This window comes from Glandiceps talaboti, chromosome 18 (genome assembly GCF_964340395.1).
Source record: "Glandiceps talaboti chromosome 18, keGlaTala1.1, whole genome shotgun sequence".
Classification (NCBI taxonomy): Eukaryota; Metazoa; Hemichordata; class Enteropneusta; family Spengelidae; genus Glandiceps; species Glandiceps talaboti.
Window position 1 is genome coordinate 13,852,501 of NC_135566.1, and position 14,546 is coordinate 13,867,046.

General features: G+C 36.3%; 1 protein-coding gene across 1 annotated transcript; it reads right to left on the minus strand.

Moving 5' to 3' along the window:
• Window positions 1-5,881: 5,881 nt before the first annotated feature.
• Window positions 5,882-14,066, minus strand: LOC144449065 (dehydrogenase/reductase SDR family member 11-like). The gene is made up of 7 exons (XM_078139478.1): window positions 13,849-14,066; window positions 11,820-12,026; window positions 11,453-11,547; window positions 9,843-9,975; window positions 8,352-8,438; window positions 7,560-7,625; window positions 5,882-6,812 (listed from the first exon to the last, which is right to left on the minus strand). The coding sequence occupies exons 1-7, from the start codon at window positions 13,978-13,980 to the stop codon at window positions 6,771-6,773; spliced, it is 762 nt and encodes a 253-aa protein (XP_077995604.1). The 5' UTR covers window positions 13,981-14,066; the 3' UTR covers window positions 5,882-6,770.
• Between the last annotated feature and the right edge of the window lie 480 nt (window positions 14,067-14,546).

A 14,546-nucleotide genomic window follows, 5' to 3' on the forward strand; every position in this document is an offset into this window, starting at 1 on the left:
ACATTAACCACGAAGAAGATTCCCCAGCTGACAACTATTTCAATTACACTTCCCTTGTTAACCTAGGTGAAAAGCAATCACGGACGAACACGATTTGGGATGACTACCGATGTCGATGACGCTGTCGGGTGTAGATTGCATTAAAACGAGATGTTTGGGAACATGTATGCACAACAGTTAACGTTATATTATAGAACGTATTGTAGTCGTCTGACGTTCATGTTAGAGTCTGTGTAATTGTATGTTGTATTGTATATGTATTTTATAGCTGCAATGTTGTTTTAAGTTAACTGTTGTTTGCAGTTGTTTGGCAGAGCTATGGAAAAAATATGTCCAATGCAAAAGAGTCGCTATGGACACATTGTTAGGATAACACGAAAGCCAGAACCTGGCACTGAATCTTTTTATGCAAATACTCACACTGGTAACGTAGCGACTGTGAGAAGTATATGTAAAAGTACACTAGTAAGAAGAGAATTTACGAACAGATTGAGACATCACGGGATTGACCCGTAGGTGCCTGGATGTCCAGGCACTACAATATGTGGTGTTTGATTGGATTAACTTGGATGAGGTTAACATTTTAATCAAAGTGCCTTTTATGAATATTTACCATAGTTTACAACCATTGCGCTAAGCTACTTTGTCAGTTTAAGCTGACCCTGATTCATCATGATGAAAAAGCGACTTAATTTCGATCACGAGCCAAGTAGCATAATACACTCATTGTTAATAATGAACAGAAACCTGTAGCTAGGTGGCGCTAGCAAACAAGGCAACGAAAGATGATCTATTTTTACGGAGAGCGAATTTTCATATTTACTTCTCACATCGTGACGTTATGAGGAATATATTTATCGATACAACTAGACATTTTCACCCTGGATGGAGACCCTTTGCATATGACTAAACCTTTGGTTCAAGTAAATGTTTCGTGTTAAATTTGCGGATGACACTACCGTCACTGGCTTTAAAGAACAACAATAAGACTGCATACTGGGAACAAGGAAGTCAGTGTGCTGATAATAACTAAGAACTGAATGTTGACAAGACCAAAGAAATCTAGCACTTATGAACATGTAAAATGTATAAGTAATCTCGAGTGAATGTATATTTGGTCGTTTTATGTAAAAAACAAAACAAAACAAAATAGTTACAGCTAGAACAGGTTGAGACTAAATAAAGTATAGTTGTATTGGACATAAAAAAAACTCAAATTGGTACTCAAATACTAGTGTCATGAATCCAGAATTTATTAAGTATGAATATTGAGAAAGGCCAAGTACTCAAAGGATTTGCGAGGAGCGAATAGTCTGTGTAATAAAAAAAAAACAATTTGCTAAACACGAGAATGCCCTCGAGATGGTAAATTAAAGAACACTTGAATGATGTCTAAGGGATTCTGAAAACGAGGACACGAAACCACGTTATACCTGCCTAGCGTTCACTATTGTCTATAAACGAGACCATACCATCCAGAATATTTGATAAATATTTTGCAATATGTAAACGAGGAATGAGATGAATTCTTAAAAGTCACCCCCTTCTCATATTGTGTGACATTTCTGATATAGTATTTGAAATATGTTTGGATGTGCCATGAACAAAATGATCGTATAGGGAAAATGTATGTTTTTAAGGGGGGCATTTTGGTGCAATTTTTCTGTCTTAATGGACACGCCAGCAATGATGACACATACTTAGAGTGGCAAAGAGTTTGACCCGTGACCTTTAAGGTACTATATAGAAGAGGTGATTGCATAAATAAATAATTGGTAATCCTAATAGGTGGGTCACTTGATAAAATGCCTGTGACATAAATATTAACTGCCATCAGTTTGTTCAGATTATCGAGTCACGGTTTGTGCACTGACACACTAAAACTTTAATCACAGTAGCAAAAAGCAATTTGTTCTACTAACCGTCTACAAAACCAGCGAACAATTATAAACTATCTGTTGTGACATAAGAATGACCCTACCTTTAGAGAACTAATCACGCAATGTACTCTACAAAAGTTTCAATTCATAGTGATCACATGCAACATCACGTTTGCTTTGAAATGAAATCTAAAGTCTGGTGATTATGGCGCCAATCTTTGTGAAGGCTCTATACTGATTATTTGAAAGAAACTTGAATCGTCAAGGAAGAAAATGATAGAATTTTATGAAGTCACACACATTAAAGTCGTCTGGCGGATTATAGGTCTTTATAAGTGAACCATTAGCTTGTTCAAAGGATTTCTTACGAATACAAGCTAAAGTTCCACAAAGGTACAGCTTCACCAGTCCTCTCGAGCTTTCAAATATGGTAGTTGTAAAGGTGTTCGTGATATCCATATTCTGTTGACCTTGTACTGAATGAACTTACTACAGTCGAAGCGTCGTTTTCTTTTTCTTTTTAAAATAGCATGGGAGTTGTCGTCAACTTATTCTAGTCATTTTCACTTGTATGAATTCTCATCTGTGTATCCTTGAATTTACAGAATAATGCCTAGAGACATTCTGTTAAAATAGCATCGAAGCTGTCCTCACAACTCAGTCATTTGCACTTTTATGAACTCTCATCTGTGTATCCTTGAATATATAGAATAAATCCTAGAGGCATTCTGTCACTGTTAGTTTGTACGTGGGTTGACACTGGTGTACGGGGGATATATTGCAGTAGTATCCTGACAAATGCTTGTCATAAAACATGGCGATTTAATTGCACTACACTCGAATCAATTCCAGTTTGTACACATCGTGCACTGAGCACAAATAATTCAATTTTGAAACAGAAACGTTCATGACGTCATCATTCGAATTTTAATGTTTTCAACAAATCACGTACCAATGGAAGCCATTTGAATAAAATAAACCAACAAAAATCTTACTAGCATTGCCTCTTTTCATCGGGTGACAAAATTCTTACAAATGTAACAATTGCATTTCATCTAATTGTTTCAAGAAAATCATAAATCTACCTAGCGCACAGTGTTTGATGGCCATACTTAACTGAGAATTTAATTTGAACTGAGAATGTATTGGCGTTTTCCTGAACACAGAAAAATACAGTGTGAAGGCTTTTGTTTAAGAGATCCAACTTTAAGAAGCACAACATTGACATCATATTGTATGTAATCGTCCTTTTCAATTTCTTCACAGGCTTGAAGGTTTTTTTTCTTCTATTAATGGACATTTCTGGATTGTGTATTAATATTGCATGGCCCCCTCAACGACCAGGTTACAATTATACCACAGAGAAGTAGTTGGTGTAATGAACTTGGATTAAGAGAGGAGAGGGTAATGGATGGACGGACGGGTGGAGTGGATGGATGGATGGATGGCTGGATGGGTATGTATGTATGTATGTATGTATGTATGTATGTATGTATGTATGTATGTGTCTGTAGGTGGGTGGGTGGATGGGTGAGTGGGTGTGGGCGGGCGGGCGGGTGGACGGATAGATGGATGGATGGATGGATGGATGGAAGGTTGGATGGATGGATAGAGGAAGGGATAGACATTATATGACAAGCAGACATACATACATACATACATACATACATACATACATACATACATACAGCTAGATAGACGAGATCTCCACTTCAGACGAGATATTTAGGCAAGGCCTTCATGTGGGTACTGGTAAACTTACGTTTCGTTGTCAATCCATTACAGACTGTAGCTTCTCTTTCACTAATAGCTGTAATATCATTTTACCTTCGAATTCCTATTTTATAAATAGCCATCGCAATAACATGACAGGAGTCAAAAGAAAGACAACGTTTCAATCATCTTTATTGGCCTGTGGAATGAAATCTTACAAGTAAGAGTGGGTATTGAAACAGTGTATGGCATCAGCTAAAATGATGATTGCATCAAAATTGAAAAGAAGTCTTGTAAAAAGACCTTGGATCTGAGCTATTAGGGTAACGTAGTCGAATACAAGGTGAACAGCGGTGAGTACTTCCTGACTCTGTTGGTGCACAACCCATCAGTGACTAGTGGCGACCTTCGGTCGCTCTTAAAGTAAACAGGCTAGCTCGAGGGTCTTGTAGCTCTTAGATTGATTGAGTGGAGCTTGCTATTTGGCACTGCCTTGCATGTGTTGGTCTCTTATGGACGATATAACGCCACGTTGTTTATGTTGAATCATGGATAGCCATGACTATATATAATGTTATGATTAATAATTAATTCGCAATAAAAGATCAACATCTTGGGAAAAATGTATCTTAAAAGTTTATCAATTTCTAAAATCTGACTTTTCTTATTTTGCATCTTAACATTTCTGTTTTATTTTCCACTAGACAACATTCGTTATATGCAAATATATATCTCCTATTTCATGTAACTTTGAACCCGACTGATTGCAGACTGCAAACAGGAAATTGAGAATACAGTGCCCTCGCTCAAATTAGGGGTATCATCACCTCATTGTACCGTTTCTTAAGAGCTTTGTCCCTTAGTATTCTGTAGAAGTGTAAATTAGGGAAGCTTTTCGTATTGTTCAGACATCGAGGAAATGCCCTATGATTAACTGAGTAACCTATACCATGTATACCCCCAAGGTACACACAAACCGGAAGTAGAGCGCCACCATGGCAAATTTTAGAAAGGCACATGAGTCAATGACATACACGTTGCCTTAAACAATTAGCAACCAACAGCTTTATATAGCTGCATCACACAAACTAAGAACTATGTTTGAGGATTAATATTTATTGTAATGAAAATTGTTTAATAGCGGTCGAATGGTTAAAGAATTTGGGTCCGCAAAAATGCCGCAAGTCGAGTCTCGTCGCTGTAATGTATTTCTGAATGGTTAATAATATCTCAGTTAGAATAGGATTTGAACCTGAAATATGTCCCTGTCAGTGGACCCAGCGGTATGACTAGGGGACCTGGTAGGATAGAATTTCATATTTGAAGGATTTTATTCACGGTTATAGATTGTACGCTCCATCGGTACTGGGGAAGTTTAAAGGACCACTGTGCAATCATTGGTGCGTGTGGGGATAATAACTTTAATGTAATGAGTTTTGGGCAATGTTGTTAGAAACCGCCATATAAACTTACATTATTCAATTACATTAATTGAAGACCTGACGGGTGAGAAATCAATTTCCGCAAAGTAAATGAAAACCACCATGTACCAATTCAATGCTTCGGTTCAAATCATTCATTGACCATAAACTCAACATAATGTTAGTGTGTGTCAGTTTTACATCTCGTCGAATAACAGAAGTTTCGTGATTAGCGAGTCTTTCAATCGATATCGTGCTTACTAAAGACTATCTTGCTTACTCCATTTCCGAATATCATACAAATCAACCCTTTCCAACTGATAATTTCCAAAGAATATTTTGTGGCATATAACGTAAGAATAAAGATTAATTTTGTTGAGACGGCGTTTCAAACGTAAAAACGCTGGTTAGAATCCATCATGTTTATCAGGATTTTGCCACTGTTCCTATTATCCATGTTGAGTACTTCGAGTCCCTCGACATCCAGGCAAAGTATTCCTCGATATCCAGGCACCAACATGGCCATTTCCATGCTGTATTGATTTGATATTGGCGATGAAGCTATACCGTACATGCAATTGATTAAATCAGAACACGTTTTGTCGAGCCTTACAGCCATAAGATAAAGTTGGGTTCTCAATCAAGTATATGATGACAAGCACATAACTAGATTGTAATCAACGTTGTAACAGTGTCACCCTATTGCTACTAGTACTACGTGACTGCATAATCAATGAATTAACTACAGACGTGATATTGCCTGTAGGTGGCACTAGACTCGTTTCATGCATGTTCACCTTTGCTTGTACGCAGTGTTGACGTGTACGTATGTATTTATATACAAACCCAGACTACTGTAAAAAACAAACGAACTACCCAAGTTGCCGCTGAAAAGTACTGCATTCAAAGCACGTGTTTATTTGCTTGTTGGTACAAATAAAAATCAAAAGTTCAAATTTTCTTTTCATTCTTAAACGTGCACTAGCTGCAACTGGGACATTTTTTTCATCAAATTACCAAAGATATACATTCACTAAAAAAATTGTCAGTTACTCATAAAATGGCTTTATATCTAGTAATTAGCGGTCAATATTATTTGTAGTTAGTGTAGTGGCAAGTGTAAATCTTGAGTGAAAGCTCGGTTTTGAATTTGTCACCATGTTAAAACTGTACTAGTTGTAATAACTGGGGTATGATTTTTCAATATATATTAAACGAATTTTTTTACATACCAATAATTAGTTATTGTTATTGTTAATCGGTGGTTGATTATACAATAGTAGTACAGAAACAGGTTAAAATCATGATCACCGTTGAGGGTGCTGATTTTTCGGTGCGGACCCAAAAATCAATTTGATTTGATTTATCGTGTATATAGCTACAACAAATATGATTACTAACAGGTGATACTGTTCAAGAGGTACAATATTATGAATAAAGTATTGTACCTAACAAAACAGCTTTTTTAATGTTCTAGTTGGAGCTAGTGCACCTTTAAGCGTACTTTTTTTTAAACATATAATTCAGTTATAATTGTTGTGCTTATTCTGTTCAGAACTACGGTTTATAGAGGAAGCTGCAAAATAAGTAACACACAAATCAGATAGAATTATGGAATTTGCCGATAAGTAAACTATTCTACAGCGTGCTGACTCATTGCAATATTGATGCGTATTTATCTGTACTAAATAAAGCTTATGACGTGATGCGCCGCGTCGTCATTATGTTTTGGGTAAATTTAGCAGTCCAAAACGATCTAGCTTTTAAATCCCATTGCTCGTACCAGTACGTTATGGATCTGAAACGAGAGAGAGAAAACAAAATGTAATGAATAATAAAAACAATGGTAAATACATCATGATCCCTTTGTGGAACCGTTTTAACACATGTTTATACATGTTTTAGTGTAAAACCGAAATGCTGTCTGTAACTGTCTATGCGTAGAGTTTAACAATAGGTCACTTCAACGAACCGAGTTTTTTTTCGGGTTTATAGTAAAATGCGTATCTGATGCAAGTCGTGGTCCTGGAAACTAACATCTGAAAATCTCCCAAATTTTGCCATATAAAATTTTGACCCTTTATTTTGAGCTATTAACAGAATTGTTGGGATTTGTTTCTAGGAAATGAACAATCTTTTATTTTCCCATGGAGTTAACAAAGTATTCGGCAGCCATGTTTTAAAACGGCTTGATTATGATACGATTTTCACAGTTTTGTATTGTGATATGTAATTATTTTCTTGACTTTAACTGAAAAAGGGTTTGAGTTTTCGTAAATAGTAAAGGTTTAAGATTTTTATTTTGAGGTGCATGCTATAATAGCACATCGTTAATGAAGATCATAACTAGAATTTCACTCGTACCAACGAAAATACCCAGATGCAAAGCAAACTTTCTCACAACGATCACGATATTCGGGTACTTTATTATTTTAAAAAACCAAATTTTGTTAGTTTGATATGCTCTGCCTATGTTTGTTGAATATAGATTACTGACATTTCATTGCTAAACCCAACAATGGCTAGAAATATGCAGCTGAATTACCTGTACATGAGGAGGTGTTTGCAGCAAATAAACCACCATATCAGCTATATCAGCTGTTTTTAACAACTGAAAATGTGTAAACATAACAAAAACATCACACTTATAATTTTACCCATGACAAATTATATATTGGCAGGTATTGACACATTTTAGCCAGTGGTTCCAAACTATGAAAGCCAGTCGGTACAAAACACGGGTACAAGCCAGGTATAGGCCAGACCAGGCCAGGCCAGGTATCGACTGAATGTTTTTGGGGATTCACATGGGTGCATTCAAAAAGTAAAATTGTTTTGCCAATTGCACATAAAAAGTCTGGGTAAACGAGACTAACATATACGTTGCATCAAAAGCCAATGAAAATTGGCGCAAAAAATCAGGCCAGGGGATCAGTACATTCTATGCTTTGTAAATTGTGAATTTCCATCATTGGTTTGTGATAGGCGTTCCTTCCATATGGAAGTGTTAAATTTTGAAGTGATTTTTATGAATGTTTATCAATCTTTTTACTCAAACGATTGGGGACAATGTTCCATTTAGCATAGAATAGATTCTAGCCTTTACAAACCCCATGTTAAAGGAATATTGAAAAGTAATTAGAAGCCCGTGTTCAGGATTTTCCTCTCTGGGTAGTCCATCCCTGCTGATCCTGTGGATATAGGTCTAAATTTAACCTAGACTCTTGTTGTTGTTCGCGCTCTGTCAATATTTATGCCGACAAATCATATTGTCAGGGTAGCATAAATTAACTCAATTGTAAGGTCTGAGATTTTAGATTTATTAAACTAAACAAACCTTTGTTTCGCTGCGGACTCTCTTGGCTTGTTCTTCTCCGTAAAGAATAAAGTGGAAGTTCGTGTCAACGTCAGAGGGCGATATAGACTGAAAGATAGACAAATATAGTGAACTGCTAGACCAGTTTACTTTGATAGATTAGCGCACGTACACTCACTAGAGATGAGAATAGAATCATTTACAAAACAGATTTAAGCTGAATGCTTCCCTTAAGGGCAAAACCATAGATTGTTGGGCCTACACACATTGTTGGAATATAACATTCTAAACTATAGCTATTATACATGATGTACCACTTAATTGGAAAATTAATTACATCAAACTAAATGGAATTTGAAGGTTGCACAGTTAACATATTGCCTAATTATTAAAAAAATACATTGCTTGTGCAAATTAACCATATAGATTATAAGTTACATCAAGCTGTAAATGACATATGCACTTCTTTACCATCGACCGTCAACACATATACAAAATTATCTGACATTTGAAGTTTGCATTCTTAAGAAATAGCCTAATTACCGAAAATCATTAATCATGCAAATTAGTCATAAAAGTAAAAACTATATCAACAAGCTTAGAGGTTGTACGCTTTGTCATGGTTGATGTATGTGCCAAATTTTTATTGGAATTCAAAACTTGAATTCCAAAGATATAGCTTAATTACTGAAGATCATTAATTATTCAAATTACTCATTATAAGTAAATACTTGACTATGTCAACAAACTTGTGCGCATTGTTATGGTTAGTACATGCACCAAATGCTATGAAATTTGAAGCTTGCATTGTTAAGATAAAGCCGAATTACCGAAAGTCATTAATTATGCAAATTATTCATTAAATCAACAAACTTTATAGGACATATGCGCTTAGTTATGTTTAACTTATGTATTAAATTATATTGAAATTGAAGTATGCATTTTTACATGATTTTCACAAACATTAGTAAACTGATAAGAACATCGCATGAATCTATACACATCAGAGACGCTTCCGAACAACCTAGGCCTGTTGTTTTATTAGTGGTGGACAATGAAAACTGACTTTGAAAGTGTCGAAAATTCTTATCACACTATCAAACTATCATGCCTTGATACAAAACAACAGCAGTGCCTCTTATGTTAGTTCATGGTAGGTTCTTAGCACTTTGTTGAAGTATGTGAAAGTTAATCTTATGTATAGTAGTACGTCATATGACTGATTTTCACAAACAGTAGTAAACTGATAAAAGCATCGCGTGAATCTACAGGCCCTTGCTATTATTTATGAATAAATACATTATCAATACATGTCTGCTTGATAGTGTGATAAGGAGAAGACTTTACGACACCTTCAAAACCCATTTTAATTGTCCTCTACTTATCAAAAGACATTCTGATCAGTGACATCACTAAACACCTAGTGTAAGGGTCGTAGACCGGTTACAAGTAAGATGCAAAGTCAAATCTAAAGACAGAATGAAACGAATATGGGTATTAAACTTGACTAACCGAAATTTTAATGCCTGAATTTAACTCCCCTAATTCTTGTCTGAGTCCCTCAGTAAGACCAGTTACCATATGCTTCGTTCCAGCATAGAAATTCGCTTCGGGAAGGTTCATGCAAATGCGATGTCCGGAAGTACTAAAAACTCAATGCAAAATAAAACTGATGGAATGTACAAAAATACCAAAATACAATGCTCCTGCTAATTTGCCGGACAGGACTCGCCAAACCCTCCATACCTGCTGTACCAGCTTCCGATCGACCGCAATGGGGGCAGACTATGAGATACGTAGGGATGGTGTTGAACTTGACTTGTGGATCAAAAAACTAGACAAACGCATCATTGGTATACAGAGAAAAGAGCAACAAGTCGTCCCAAGTATATATCAACAGCTGTCTGAACTGGCTATTCATATCATTACAGGACAATAGCTGCTGTCTCCAGTATATATGTGTAACAGACTCATCGATCAAGAGGAGCTTAGTCTCTTCGAAATATTTGGGTTAGAACTGTATAGTGTACGGTATTATTTACATACAGAACCTTGGTGTAAAGTTGTATATATACATTTTATATAGTTATATATCGTGATATATAATTATATTTATATAAACTGAATATATGGAAAATGTCTATGCTGGAGTAAACAGTGCTCAATACATGTATGTAGGGCGGTGTAAATAATACAGTATCAAACAAAATACACACCCGTCCAGTCGTTAATTCCATTTCACGTGATGTGGGTGCTATCGTGGAAGTTGGCTATTAATATATATCTATTTTGATGGCGGTACTATGATATAAAATGTGAATGTTTATTCAGTAAATTCGATTTGTCAGCATATAGGATGCATAGCTTTTCGGTCAGGCAAAGGTCACACCGCTTTGATATATACGAATCATTAGGAAGTCGCATGTGTGATGATTGACCAGTCAATCCTACTCTTGGCCCTTTCCCCTTTAAGTTCCAGACATGTGTTGATAGCTCAGTACAGCTGTGGTATCTCTTATTAGTGAGGTATTATTTGTGACTTTCATAACAGGTTTTGAAAGTGTTATCTATGTAACCGATTGTTTGCTGATATCGTCCGTCCTGACATTACCACTGTTGATAAGATTTTATTAGATAGGCACTGGAATGGTCAATCACTACATATGCAGCTTTCTATTCAAAATCGAAGCGGTGAGAACGTTGCCTGGCAGAAAAGTTATGCATCACATAATCATATATGTCGACAAATCGAATTTATTAAATATATTAAACGTTCAGAATTGATATCGAAGTGCACACATCAAAATATAGATATATTGACCAACTGTATCCACTGTGTCACCCATATCACGTAAAATGGATTTTTTTTAACTTTGAAATTTGAAACTTCATAGAACTATATCGTTAGTCCTCTGATGATCGCACCAGCGTGAAACACTGTATAACGGCCCATGTGCATCTTGCTTGATACTGTAATATATATATATATATGTGTGTGTGTGTGTGTGTGTGTGTGTGTGTGTGTGTGTGTGTGTGTGTGTGTGCGTGTGCGGTGTGTGTTTGATTTGTGGGTGAAAGCGAGTCCATATGTTACTCTGTGTGTCTATGTGTAATGTACGTACCTGATAATATGTATGATATGACCTTCCTCTACGTTCTTCTCTTGCATTTGTTTCACAGCTTCTCTGGTACAAATACAAAGTGCTAAGACGTTAACCTGTGAAGGATATAATACGAAAAATATGCCCGTCTAAAAAGTAAATATTACAATGAATTAACCAGCAATGGACATTGAATTTATGGCCATGTAAATTGCTATCTTGGATTTAGTTCTTGATAACTTTTACCAGAGTCTTATCACTTAATGAATAGTTCAGATTACTGCGAATTACTACAAAGAAGTGACACAATAGTACAATAATTTCATCCCTCAAGCTGACTGAACATTTTGAAGTTTACAATTATCAAGTTATAATTTTTCAGACGTACATCTAACATTTCCTTCCAGTCTTCTGTACTTCCTTTCAGTAAGCTGGCAAATTGGCAAAGCCCTGCACAGTTGATACAAATGTCGACGCCACCATGATTTTTCTTGATTTCTTCAAACATAGCAAGAATTTCATGCTCGTGTCGAAGGTCACATTTCATTGGATGAAACTGCCCTTGGCCTTTCGTATCACTAGTATCCAGTAACTTCTAATATTAGACAATTGAGAAGAAAGGTAAACATATCAACGGGAAGGGTATCTGAAACAATATTTTGTACACGTCAATTTACTAGGTATATACAGGGGAATATTGACACATTCTTTGCACACATCTGACACATGCATGTACATGCAAGCAAACAATGTGCATCATTGTAAAGTGCGGAACGACAACTGATTATGACAAATGTACGCATGCAAGCACGCCCAAACAAACAAATAAACAAACAAACACACACATGTACACACACACACACACACACACACACACACATTCACAAATACATACATACACCTACCTACCTACCAACATATATATACCTCACATATACAGACAAATATATTGTGTGGGGGAATGTCAGTATGTGTGCATTTACATATACAGTACAAGATACAAAATACAAGAAAACTTTATTATCTCACGTAGAGAAATTATGGTGATGTGAATCCATACATTAAACACATATTAAAGATAAAGATACAATAAATACAATATAAAATGTACACACTTTTTATGTCTTAGAAATGAAATACAACCGTCAGGTGATGACCTACTACACATACTGCCTTGATAACCTATGAGAAAGAATGTTGATTCAAAACGACGGGATTTAATTCTTCTATCAGGACTGTTGGACTGTTCTACTCATTACTTTTGCACACACAGATATATATATATATATATATATATATATATATATATATATATATATATATATATATATATATATATATATATATATATTCATTTGGATGTAAGTGTCTCACTGGAGAGAACAGTGCTCGATGCAAGTATTAGTAACAGAGCATTATGGACTCAATTCAAGAATGCTACATGTCCTTATTCTTTTGAATTAAGTCTATGTTCACATGTATACGCTTATGTTTATGTGTCATATCTGAACCTTAAGAGATTAGTCAAATCATGTGATGTGCAGCAGTTTTACCCACAGCCAATAACCTTTTACATAAAATGTAATTTGGTTCCATATATGGTATAATGTGCTTTAATCAGACCCAATCAGACTACATATTGCTTCGTTTAGGACGGTCAGGGTTGGAACGTGCCATGGACATGGATATGGACAGGAACCAACTGAAGGGATGCCAGAAAAATACTCACACAATGGTGACCTCAATTTATGCATGTAATTTAAGTATATGAATAGTAGACAATCTCCAACCCCAATGTTTTGGCGTCTGATCGCTGCCACAGTTGCCAAATCCCATCACTGCCACTATTGAACCGTAATATCAGAACATATTAGTCAAATCGCTGCTGACAAATTTAACCTGCAGTTAATCAATCTTTAGTTGTGGTGATGAGGAGAGGAATGGGCCTCATAGGGGTCAAATGGGGAATAATTTTTGTTATACGATACCAGGGATATTTTGGTGGAGTGTGGATGTTGACTTCAGTACTGACAATGTCGATAGTGTGCCAATCTGGTATTTTGAATTTCTTGAGTTCAGTTCTGCCCATTATAAATATCGGTAGATAACCAATGCCTTTAAAATTGCCACTGTGATAGCAGCTGTGGGAATGAGTCCTTTTGTATCCCTGGTCAAATTTGATAGCGGTTTAACCTAAGTGTTTGCAATATTTGAATGGGGGGGTCGTGTTTTAGAGACAAGCCCAAAGAACCAGTCAAATGGCCATGTGTTACTTGTCTGTGGTTCAGTCAAGTACAGCCCAGCCCAGCCCAGTCAAGCTCTGTTAAGCTCTGCCTGGCCTCAGGAAACTAGTTGTTGGAGGCCCAGCCAACGTTATATCAAAAGTGTGACATAATTAGTTAGTCAACTGGTCCTACCTCGACAGCCTCTTGATTTTTGTCACATCCATATACTATCAATTCGTATTTAGTAAGGACACGAGCTACTTCAGCACCAATACCAGAACCAGCACCAGTTACCAAGGCAACACGTCCTCTCCAACGATCCATACTGCACTGCAGAGTGTGATGTTTTGGGTGAAATGACAGTGACGTGCGCCAGTTAGCAATGCTCACCGTCTATGAGTGAACGGGAATCTAAGGGAGCCTTCAGTAAGGTACTCGGGGAGGGTCATATTTTACTTTGACTCATTTTTATCTAAAAATTTGTGTGTTAGTTTTACATCTCGTCGAATAACAGAAGTTTCGTGATTAGCGAGTCTTTCAATCGATATCGTGCTTACTAAAGACTCTCTTTCTTACTCAATTTCCGAATATTATACAAATCAATCCTTTCCAACTGATAATTTCCAAAGAATATTTTGTGGCATATAAGAATAAACATTTGTTGAGACGGTATTTCAAACGTAAAAACGCTGGTTAGATTCATCATGTTTATCAGGATTTTGTCACTGCTCCGATGATCCTTGAGTACTTTGAGTCCCTCGACATCCAGGCAAAGTATTCCTCGATATCCAGGCACCAACATGGCCATTTCTAGGCTGTATTGATTTGATATTGGCGATGAAGCGATACCGTGCATGCAATTGATTAAATCAGAACACGTTTTGTCGAGC